Raw genomic sequence first — 12,291 nt, forward strand, 5'->3', positions numbered from 1 at the left:
GGTATCGTGGTAGCGAGAATCACACGCCACCGCCATGTACAGCGGTGCCAGGTCCAACTTGTTTTGGGCAACAACTTGTAAAGTTTCCTGGATAATCACCGTTGTATGAGTAACCTCGTTCATCCTTCTGAAGTCAAAGATTAGCGTCGAATACTTTAACTTGTATACAATACTTTACCTGCATTCTTCGCTACTTTTTTTCTCTACCGGCATGTAAAAGTATTCATAGTTCGTTTCGTATTTTTTATAAGAATAAACTCGCTTTATTGTGCCTTAATTTTAATAATTAATTTTATTTTTGTTTTGTTTAGTGAAAGAAATCGATTTTCATCGGTAAATTGCTGCCTCCGCAAGATTCTGATGAGGCCAGAAATTAAAAAAACTTATTTTGTCATTTTTGCTGAGTTTTTCATTTTATTATCACATTTAAAAAATAATTTGTTTGCTTTTTGGCTTCATGAAAATTTGTATTTAGTAAGATATTTGAAATAGGAATTCAAAGAAAAGTCGATGGAGAAGAATTTTTCTACCAGCAGGGAAGCAAAGTTCTAGATTATTACAAAATTAAAACAAAAAATATTAAAGGAACACATGAAAATCAGAAAATGTGTGTATAATTCTTATATGAATATTGAGAGATACTGAGCAATATATAAATAGAGATATCTGTGTCTAACTGTAAACAATATTAATCGTACATGCTGACATCATCTTCTAATAGCTGAAAATTTTAATTGAACAACAGTACGAGTCATGCTCGCATCCATAATACATTAAATAATATCCACGGAAAAATTTTACTAATTCAAATTTAACGGTCAATTGAATTAAATTTATCCCAAATAGATTAAGCAAGTACGACTCTGTTGTTCAGCCAACGTAAAATACATTTGTGTTATATTTCAGAAGTTATTCAGAAAAAAATTCAACAATGATTCGACACGATAACACAATTTACAATATTCAAAGAGATTATGAATTGAAAGAAGATTACCCGCGTGACAGTTACAAAAATATACTTGGGAGTGAAATCAATTTGGTCATACACCGAATGGTCGATGAAGGTATGAAAGATTTGATACGTAAGAAATTCGAAAGGAAATTGGAACGGAAGTCGACTTTGCTCAAACATCAAAAAATAGCCGACGGATTTCACACTAATTACGCATGTAACATATGCGAGAGAAAGTATGGAGAAATATGGAGTATGCTTTGGCACCAAAAGATGGTCCACGAAGATGTTAATAATGTCAATAATTACACTTGCGACAAGTGCCAGAAGATATTCAGTTGTCGGAGCACTCTAATGAGACATTTAAAGACAATGCACAAAGGTCGTAAAGATTTCTTCCCCTGTGACACGTGCGAAAAGAAATATAGCCGAAAATCAGATTTGCTCTATCATCAAAGAACAGTACACCAAGGTCGTAAAGATTTCGCCTGTGACACGTGCGAAAAGAAATTTGGACACAAATCAGATCTGTTGAAGCACCAAAAGCTAGTTCACGAAGGTCGGAAAGATTACGCGTGCGACAAGTGCGAGAAAAAATTTGGACATAAATGGAGTTTGCTCAAACATAAAAAAACCGTCCACGGAGGTAGTCAAAATTACGCATGTGATCGTTGCGAGAAAAAATTTGCACTAAAATCAGATTTGCTGAAGCACCAAAGGACAGTACACGAGGGTCGCAAAGATTACGCGTGCGACAAGTGCGAGAAAAAATTTGGACATAAATGGAATTTGCGCTCACATCAAAAAGCCGTGCACGAAGGTAGTCAAGATTTCGCATGTGATGGTTGCGAACAGAAATTTGGACGCAGATGGGATCTACTCAGACACCAAAAGAAAGTCCACAAAAGTCAGAAAGAATATGTATGCAAAAACTGCGAGAAAAAATTCGGACGAAAAGTTCATTTGCTGAGGCACCAAAAGATAGTTCACGAAGGTCTTAAAGAGTTCGCTTGTAACACGTGCGAAAAGATATATGGTCGAAAATCAGATTTGCTCTTTCATCAAACAAGAGTCCATGAAGGTCGAAAGGATTTCGCATGTGATGGTTGCGAACAGAAATTTGGACGCAAATATGATCTGCTTAGACACCAAAAAGCCATCCACAAAAGTCAGAAAGAATATGTATGCAATAGCTGCGAACAGAAATTTTCACACAAATCGCACTTGCTCAGACACCAAAAAGTAGTTCACCAAGGTGAAAAGAATTTCGCATGCGACGTGTGCGACAAGAAATTTGGACAAAGATCAAATTTGTCGAAACACAAAAGAGCAGTCCACGAAGGTCTGAAAAAGTACGCATGCGATAAGTGCGATAATAAGTTTGGACAAAAATCGCATTTGCTCTTCCACCAAAAGACGATCCATGAAGGTCGCAAAGATTACGTATGCAAGGATTGCGATAAGATCTTTGGCGCTCACGGCAATTTGCTCAAGCACCAAAGGACGGTCCATGAAGGTCGCAGAAATTACGAATGCGACCAATGCGAGAAAAAATTTGGACAAAAAATACATTTGCTTAGACACCAAAAAACTATTCATGAAGGTGGCATAGATCACGCACGCGATATCAAGCAAGAAGATGTTTGGACAAAAATACAGCCTCAGACACCAACATATTTTCCATTATGGTACGTACCAAATTACCTAATTGACCAGAGTGGAGAGACATTCGGAGAAGAATCGTTTTCATTCCAAGAAAACCAGGATATATTCGCGACAGAAGATCATTTACAATAGCCTCAAAGAATTACTCATTTTTTATCATGATTAACTATTTTGTAATGAAAAGCCATGATAGAAATGTACTCATAATTGGCTTATCTACATATGATTATGTATATAATTTTTACATTTATAATAAATTTTTAAGTCTTTGACTCATATGTTGTAATAAATTTTTACCAGAGAAAAAATTGTATGAAATACTTTACTTACCAAAAATTGAAAAATGGGGTATACATTATATGTAATACTTTTTAAAAAAACCTAATATATTATTTTATCTCGCGTTTATTGTTATGCAGAGCTACTTAACTGATTTCTTCGTAATATAGTATTTAAAATTTCATTTGAATAGATTGAACCAAAAAATCCTATCAACAATATAAATTATAAATAAATATAAAAAATATAAGTAAATTCTCATGAATTTAAATCGGAGGATACTTTTTCTTAAAAGATTATTTAGTGCAAGTATCAATGAAAAGTATCGTCGAAAGTCTAATCCTTACAACTTTAATCTAATTTCGAATTCTTTCATTTTCTCAATATTGGAGACAAGATAAGTATTCAATTTCTTCGGGTCGAAATATTTTTCGAAGATTTGAAAGTCAGTCTTGCCGGGTCACGATAAGCAAAACAACGCGAACGAGCTGAATTATGGCACTAATGATCACCGATGGCAATTTATCTATTTATTGTTAAATTAAGAACAGTTTTCAAATAAGAATTATGTTGACATTATTTCATGAGCTGAGAATCTATGAATCAAGGAGAAAAAATATGTAACAAGTTTAACGGGGATTAAAATTACTTTCATCTATTATTTTCATGTAAATTAAATACGCAAATCAAAAAATGAAAGATATCTTGATTTATAATGTTTTTCCACTTTTTCAGTATACTACTGATTACAGTATGTTTTTAATATTATATGAAAAACTCTAAGAAAATTATTGAGTTAAATTTTTTTACATTTCTTTATTCGATAAAACAAAAAGTTTGGAAAATAATATAAACACAGGCGTGGAAAATTACTGCAAAGATGCTTATGATCATCACAATTATCATGAACTTCTGCCTGCGGACGTCAAGCAAATATTGCATAAATCTTCGTTCATCAGGTTGTTGATGATCATTACACAGCAGAGAATTGGTAATTGGTAGTGCGTCAACTGTAAGAATGGATCCAGTGCCCATCGACGAAAAAATCCTCTTGATAGCTTTTCGAACAGATACAATTCACAAACCTGATTTTCATCTTTGGAGAGCGTATACAATTTTCCCGAGCTAGTCAACTTGTAGTAGTCCGTATATGTGAAAAACTTCGTCGCCTCTTCGGGTTTCAAACGAATCAAGTCGTAGAGCGACAGACTCGGATTCATATCAAGTTTTTGCGCCTTGCTGAGGAAGTCTTCGTTACTGCGACAAAATTCAAGATGTTCTGGCTTGCAGAATAACGCGTGCTTGACTAATAATGCCATTATCGTCAGGACGTCGCTTCGTTTCAATTCGTATCCTCTTTTTTCTAAGAGCTCGACGATGGACAGACTTTGAGATGCTAGTTTCATTTTAATCATTTTAAAATCACGCCAAGTTTCTTTAAGCCACACTTGAATTTTCTCGTCAAATTGACTCTCATTGGGAAAAACAAAGTTGAAAAGATCGGCACCTCGATCCAACAGAATCTCGACCACATCCAGCTTGAAATTCGACACAGCCAATTGTAATGGTGTCTGGCCCAATTTGTCCCTCGCATCGACCTGCACCAGCTGATGTTTTTCATCGTTGATCTCGAAGAATAGCTTCAAAAAATCGTCGTCGTCGTTACAACTGTCGTCTCTCTTGGAAATAATATGCAGAGGTGTCAATCCGTCCTCATTGGGCAGATTAGGATCGGCACTTCTTCTCAATACGAATTCGGCCGCCTTATCGTTGCCGCGTTGCAGAGCCAAGTGGAGTGGGGTATTTCCCAAATTATCCTGGGCATCCACTTCAATCGTTTGATTTTTCTCGGCGCAGATCTTGAAGAATATTTCCGCCGTGCTACTATCCCAGAATGCCTTACATAAAACGTGCAGAGGTGTCCGTCCTTTTTTATTAGCTAAATGGGGATCAGCGTCTCTTTCCAGCAGCAATTTAATCACGTAAATGTGACCATATTTCAGAGCCAAGTGTAGCGGTGAGTTACCTGTTTTTGTCACAAGGCAATTGGGATCTTGCCCGTGCTCGAGGAATTTTAAGACAACTTCGAAGATGCCGGTCATGCAAGCCACATGAAAATGTGTCAATCCATTTTCATCGGTGTAATTAACGTCGAACCTGTCGTATATCCTAAACAGCTTGCGAACTCCGGTATCCCAGAGACCAAATTTACTCATGTTCGGGTGGTGCAATGGTGTGGTGCGATGCGACGATGGCTTGCCATTTTCATCGAGTTCGGGCTCGTCCTTGTAGCCGGAATGAACTACGAAAATGATGAACTCTTTTCCTGCAAAATAAGCCTCGTCGTCGGTCCAGTAATCTATGGAATCCGAGAGAAGAAGCTCAATTTCTTCGGGCTTGAAAATTTCTCGGAGATTTGGAAGATCGTATTCCCAACGACCTACGTAACCTTCAATTTGTTCGAGGAATTCGTCTCGATCTTTTTTGATTTCCCAATTGACATTTTCTCGGAGGGTCGTTAATATTGTTTGTTTTAATTGTACTTCTTTAACATGATCCACGTCTCCGGAAAAATACAACTCGTTAAATTTGTCGCGTTCGCAACCGCCACAGTAACTTTCATCGGATTCGTTGTCGGACGAGCACATCTTTCTGTGCACTTACATACACAATTCACAAAAGTCACTTATAATATGAAGTATATAATACTATTTTTGTGACAACTACTTGTTGCAGTCGATACGATATTCCTTTGTTTTCGCTGTGGCGTTGTGTCGTGTACTGACGATAAAAATGGCGCAAACTATGCTTGTGACTGAGCAACCTGCAGTCTGATCGAACACGCAAAGCAAGAGCGGGGGAAGCGAACGCGAGAGATTTCGCCGAGATGCTGCCAGTGTCCTACAAAAACGCATAGGCAACAGCGTTTACGACAGTCAACCCATATTGAAGGGTATACTATACTGTAACTGTCACTGATACATTCTTGGCCTATCCTTTTATCACAACTCCGTGGATGCTGCTCAACCACATATAACCTATTAAGATAAGATTGTCGAATGGATTAAATGAAAACCACCGATCTGTATGTAACATTGGCTTTATTTTATTAGTAGTAAAACGCTTGATATAGTCAGGCAAATCACTCTTGCCCGTAACTTATCTACATTATTTTAAATTTTGAAGCATCGCTTTTTTTAGTCTGCTCTTAGACAGTTAGTAACAATTTTGTAGATAGTTCTCATATACATAACAAAACGATAAAACGACGTTCGTGATTGATTTTTTGTTTGTTATTAATCTATCGATCATTCTTATAATTATACCCTACGTAACATAAGATTATCAGTTTATGTAATAACTATATAAATTATTTTTTGCTTTTTGAAAAAGATTTTTTTTTGAGAGTACCGTTTGAACCCTACAACCTTTCTGAAACTTTTACAAGTGCCGTTTTTACATGCCTTTCAAAGTTGAGGTATTTTCCACTAATGCCGCAGTATTTTTTTTTATTGATCGGCAGAGTACAAAGATCTTTTTCTCCCCTTGACTTGCTCTTTGAGCGCAATTGGATCGATGCTGAAATCGACACTCAAAAAAGTTTAGAAAGTTAAGAATAGAGAGTATTATAACTATTAAGTATGAATTTATATACTTTCTTTCGTGTATGTGGGTGATATTTTACATTATAAAAAGTCTTATTCGTTAGAAAAAATACCTACAACGATAAATTCATTACAGACGTGAAAAAATGAAAAATCAACTGACGATTACAACGGCGATTGTTATTAAATTACACAGCAATTCCATTTTAATATAACAATATTTTTTTGCATTTTTGAGATGGTTGTTTTTATATTTCTCATACGAGTGATAAAAATCTTTCAACGAGCATTAGTAAAATAATGTAAAATCTATCGCAAATGCTAAGCGTTAAAATAAAATAAAAAATCAATAGGAGACAAATGATAATTGCTCTATATGTTCAAATTATGACGTTACACAAATTGTCTTTTTTTTCAGCTTCGCTTGTACTATTTCATAAAGATATGTCTATAAAGAAGGAAACTCACGCATTTATTTTTTAATTTTTTTTGTTCATTATTTATTTATGTATAGAGTAGCGAAATTGATTTATTTATACGATTTTATTTATTTTTTGTCGTTTCATTTTCTTGATTATATAATATTTTTTTGCTTAGAGCAATTTGCCGTTTTATTCTTACTATACTGAGTATTTATGTATTAATCTTTTCTTAGTGACTTTTGGTATTTTGGTATTCATGCTTGTTCAATACTCTTTTAGATAAAACGAGCTGGGTATAGCTCGTTTTTCTTTGAACGATAAATTTTATTTCATCCCTTTAGGTCCAACTTTTTTTATTATGATTTCAAACAGCCCCGTCATTACTTGCTATAGTTCATAGTTACTGATCCTCTCTTCGCAGTTTATGAGCTAATTTAATTATAGCCTAAAATGTTTTACGCGCATCTTCTTTTTCGACATTAATTCGAAGTTGCACGCAGGTTCTAAAAGTGTACTTAGCATTGACAACGTAAAATCAATTCGAAAGCGCGATAATTTTGCATCAGGATAAAACTTTCCTCGTACTTAATAATGATGCATGCTCAATGGACATTTAAATTGAAAGTCGTCGATTATGCACGATGCAAAATCATGTTTAGATTTTACTGAACAGAGTTAATAATAATGCTATTATATAAAGACTGCGATAATATGTTCTATCATAACATAATATATTCGTCAACGCGCCATAAATCCTTATAATTCTCATTAAAAACATATCTTTATAATCATAACATATTTAAATTATGACAATTTATTCGTAGCAAAAAAAGGTCACGACTCTTTAGCTTTTAAAACTTTTCAAGTACATTTTTATACATTTATTATATAATAATTGAATGTAAGGCAGCACGAACGGTTTTCAACGATGGCGACTTGCGGTATTCATATTCAATTAGCTTATATAATATTACATTTTCATAAATAGAAATGCCAAACGAACAAACAAATTATTTAAAGATTCTAAAATTAAACGAAAACACAAAATCCGATATTTTGCAACTAAGAAATTTCAATGATCTTCAATTTAAATATAATTTCATGAGTTTAATTTCATAAATGTATTTTTACGAGTAATTTTACCGTTCTGTCAGCCATCGCAAACAAAGAGATGAAATGCATTAATGTGAACTACTTTTTTACCATATTTCATAAATATCTGTATTTATAACATATATCATTACTTTTCTTTTGCTCTATTAAGAAGAACCCTAATCTACCCTTAAAAAAGAAAAAAAGAAAACACTCGCGGAAGCACTCAAGTTGTCATTAGCTATGATAATATAACGTATTATTGTTTTTTACTCTTTTCATAATAATAATGGCAATACTGTGTTATTAGTGGTAGGATGAAATATTTTCTTGATTACCAGTTAAGTGATTATTTTCTCTTTGACTTAAACGTTAATAATCCTCTTAGTCGTCGTTTACTTCAAACTTAAAATATGAATGAAGGCTTACGAAAAGTTTTTAAATAGCGCTTACTTATTTGCGCAAATAGTTCTTTGAAACTGCAAAATTTGTATTTTTTTTCCTCGTCAATGACAATCTAACTGTGTATCATGCAAAGTGTAAATGAATTCGAAAGAAAATTACCAAAATGTCGAGTCGTACGTAATACATTTATATTTATATAGTCTTATACTTTCGCGTTATGTTACCAATACAGTGATATTACGTTTTACGTTATTACTTATAAATACATTTATATTATAGATCATGCGCGAAGCTTAGCGATCGCACTCTCGCGTACATACAATTGTTATGTATACGCATCATTATTACATTTTGTAATTGTTTTTTTTTTCGTTTTTTTTCATTTACTTATTTCATGTATTAAATACGAAATATGTACATACAAAACAATAATAAAAAACTATCTTAGCTCACAACATTACAACTATATCGTCTTAATACATTCATACAATATGCGAGTTTGTTTATGAAGTGCTTCGTTGTATGAACGTGTGCAGCTGTTTGTTGAGATACACACGCGCAATATGACTCAGCACGTGTACTTGCGTACATTACTTTTGCCGTGTAGGCTTAAAGCCAATGCGGCTGCAGAAAAGGAGAGTCGCAGACATTTTTTTAGACGATATACACGAGAATTCGGTCATTGCCGTCGTCGTCGTCATCATCGTTGTCGTCACCTGGACACACACTCGGCAATCTTTTTTTTCTACTTTTAGTTTATCGATATACCAATGTTAATTGTTATTATTAATTTTTTTTTATATTTATAATTATGTATAATTATCATTAACTTTTGGCCCTACGACTGTTTCCTTCTTTTAAAAATTATACTAAAAATACTAAATGTTTACATGAATAATGCGGAGAAGGTTCGCTCGAATAATTAAGTCGCACTAAAGTTTTGTTCGATTTTAAATCTTTTTCTTTTTTTCCCTTCTGTTGTTGTTTGTTGTTGTAAAAGTGATGGAGAACAGAGTCGAACGTATTTCGTTAATGTGTAATAATTTCTGTATAAATTATGTTGACTATGAAATTCAACACAGCTCGATTACTCGTTGAAAAATACCGGAAAGTCTGCAGTTTTTTCTTTTCCACGTTTTTCTGCTGTTATTGTTTCGCATCTAAGTTACAATATATCGAGCTTTTCGCATACTCGGCCAACGGTAACGGCCGGGACTTTTTATATTCTTTATAATTATAAACGCTTACAGTTATGCGTATATCACTTAAAAATCATAAAAACGAGTAAAGTATATTGATTCATTTTAAACGTAATTCGCGACATGAATGAATCGAGGCGAAGTTATTATTCTACAGAGTTCGACCAATTGGACAGCAATTCATTGAATCTGATATAGTTAGCACAAGCTTTACACACTCAGACATCGTGCGCCTCTTTTTAAAAAACGCAACTTTTCACTCGTCTCAATCATATTTACCTAATTGTAAGATCGATAAGATTTATTGAAATTTATCTAAAAAATCTTGGAAAAAAGCTTGGTGTCCACGAGTTAAAAGTATTTTTTTTTATGTATCTGCCAACGTAGAAGCGTTTATCTGTGTTCGTTTGTGTGTTTGTTTGTGTGTGTTCGTGTATACACGTGTGACTATGTGTGACTGTGTGCTGCGAGCGCGTCTGTACGCGTGGTGTCAATCGTTTTTTTCTTCTTTTTTATTATTTTGTCGTCCTTCTTTCAATGCGAATCCGCACCGATGCTCGTCTCTCGCTGCTGCTGCTGCTCATCAATATGGTTGATATGTCATTGTTGCCGGTTTTCGGTCGGAGCTGGGATAGTCGCGTTAAAGGCCGGCCGCTCGCCGCCGCCGGCCGGGAGCTAGACCGGTCCCCGGGCGTGGGGCCAGAGCTGCGACGCGCCCGACAGCGCCTTCAGGCCGATCGTCACCAGCGACATGAGCAGCAGACAGGTGCCGCGCGCGTCCAGCGCGCTCGTGCTGCTCGCCCCGCTGCACGTGTCCTTCGATTCCAGTTTCGCTGTAAAAAAAAAAAATAAAATAATAATTAATTCAACGATTAAAGCTCGGCAAAAATTGGCATGTTTAAATGATTATTCAAATTGTTTTGTTTGAAATATTTTTTTTTATTATAACAACTATCGAAGTAATTATTCGAATCTCCTATTTAGAATTCGAGTGTCGATATTTTGTACATTGGGCGCAGTTCAAGTCGATGAATGTTCTTTTGTTACACGAGCTGTAAAATTCGGCGCGGTTAACCTATTTAGTTGTCGATTATTAACTAGGCTGGTTCAAATCAACTTGCAATCATCCACCAAGGGTAAGTTATGAATGAAACGACGAACCTTTTTTCAAATTCAAGCTTCAATACCCTAATAGCATACGTGTGATTTCAGAGCATCAACCATGAGTCGTCAAACCAAAGCGAAGGAAGTGGACAAATCGCGCCAAGTTCGCAGTTTCATCAAAGAGGAAAAGTCGCCATCGGTTGCCTCGACGTCCTCGAATCCAGTATGCACTCGGGCATCGTCGGCTTGGCGCCGATCAACGTCTTCCAATGCGCCAACCAGCGGCAACAGCACCACTGCTTCCCAGAAACAAACCAATAGCAATACCGGAACCGTTCCGGCCCCCATACGCATATCCATGCAGGAATTTTTCGCGAACGGTGGACAACTCGTCAAAGTGTCCGAGCCACCGGCGACGCTCGTCGAAATTTCCAAGCAAACCGAGCAGCCGCCTTCCAAAGTCGTCGAGCCGAAGCCGAAGGAGAACAAGGAGATCCAAACGGAGCGAGCCACGTCGACGATCGGCACGAACTGCAATGCGTCGCTGGTCCTCGACTTGCCGAAATTCTCCGGAGACCCGCTCGACTGGCCGATATTCAAGCGGACCTTCGACTACACGACGGCCAACAACACGTATCCTCCGATCGAAAACATGCTGCGGCTGTTCAACGCCCTGCAGGGCGACGCTCTCGAGGCGGTGAAGGCGTCGTTCTCCTGCTGGAACACCGAGACGGTCCTCGAGCTGCTGGAGATGCGCTTCGGCAACTCGTCGCTGCTGCTGGAGGCCCTCGTCGCGATGATCAAGCGGCTGCCGAGCCTCGTGGAGGAGCCGCATCGGCTGGCCGAGTTCGCGACCGATCTGCGCAGCGCCACGTCCTCGTTGAAGACGCACAAGCTCGGCGACGCGCAGCTCGACAATCACGATCTTCTCTCGGTGATCCTGAGAAAACTGCCCGAGGCCATGCTGTTCGACTGCATTCGCTTCAAGTCCGACGACGAGTCCCTCTCCAAGATGGAAAAGCTCTCGGACTTTGTCTTCGTGCAGGCCAAGCTGCAACTCGAGCGCGGAGTCACGCTGTCGAGCGAGGCGGCTACGAGCGAGGCGCGCAAGAGGTCGCGCGTCGAGGAGGAGCAGCCCTTCGTAGAGCAAGCCAATATTACGAAACGAAGAAACGTCGTCTGAAGCGCCAAAGAACGACAAAAACTCCACGTACGCGTTGCCGAAATTGCCAACGCCGATCTTGCGTGAATGCCAAAATGCGCGCGAGTCAACTGGCGATTTTTATCGACGCATCCTGCAGCCGATATACATATACGTAGATAAGCAAAGACACGCGCACGAAAATCAGAATTAATTCATGAAAAAGCAATTGAAAGTACGTGGAGGGGGCCGAACTGCACGCAGATGGATATACGATAAAAGAAATTCCAGATGGAGGAGAGAGAGAAAGATACGCACGGACGAGCGCAGGCGGCTCATTGTAAAACGAACAACGTGACAAGCAGCCGAGGCAAGCCAATCGGGTCGCTCAATTTTTCAGACTACCGCATAGCGTTATATCCAAAGC

At 37.4% G+C, this 12,291-nt stretch overlaps 2 protein-coding genes across 9 annotated transcripts in view; one reads left to right on the forward strand and one right to left on the reverse strand.

The window, feature by feature from the left end:
• Positions 1–1,510: 1,510 nt before the first annotated feature.
• Positions 1,511–2,893, forward strand: LOC106654408 (zinc finger protein 271-like; the record flags this gene model as incomplete). Its single annotated transcript, XM_014374255.1, has 1 exon — positions 1,511–2,893. A coding segment is annotated over one exon (1,239 nt), but the record flags the coding sequence as incomplete, so codon positions are not given.
• Positions 2,894–6,779: 3,886 nt separating this feature from the next.
• The window catches only part of LOC106654433 (acetylcholinesterase-like), an 83,387-nt gene continuing 77,875 nt past the window's right edge, over positions 6,780–12,291 (reverse strand). For all 8 annotated transcript variants that reach the window (XM_014374284.2, XM_014374289.2, XM_014374290.2 and 5 more), the window contains one exon: positions 6,780–10,452. In XM_014374284.2, the coding sequence (XP_014229770.1) occupies positions 10,295–10,452 (158 nt within the window). In that variant the 3' untranslated portion in view covers positions 6,780–10,294. The remainder of the gene's footprint in view (positions 10,453–12,291) is intronic.

The sequence above is a fragment of the Trichogramma pretiosum genome, unplaced genomic scaffold, assembly GCF_000599845.2.
Source record: "Trichogramma pretiosum strain Unisexual culture from Peru unplaced genomic scaffold, Tpre_2.0 scaffold95, whole genome shotgun sequence".
In the NCBI taxonomy this organism is placed as follows: domain Eukaryota; kingdom Metazoa; phylum Arthropoda; class Insecta; order Hymenoptera; family Trichogrammatidae; genus Trichogramma; species Trichogramma pretiosum.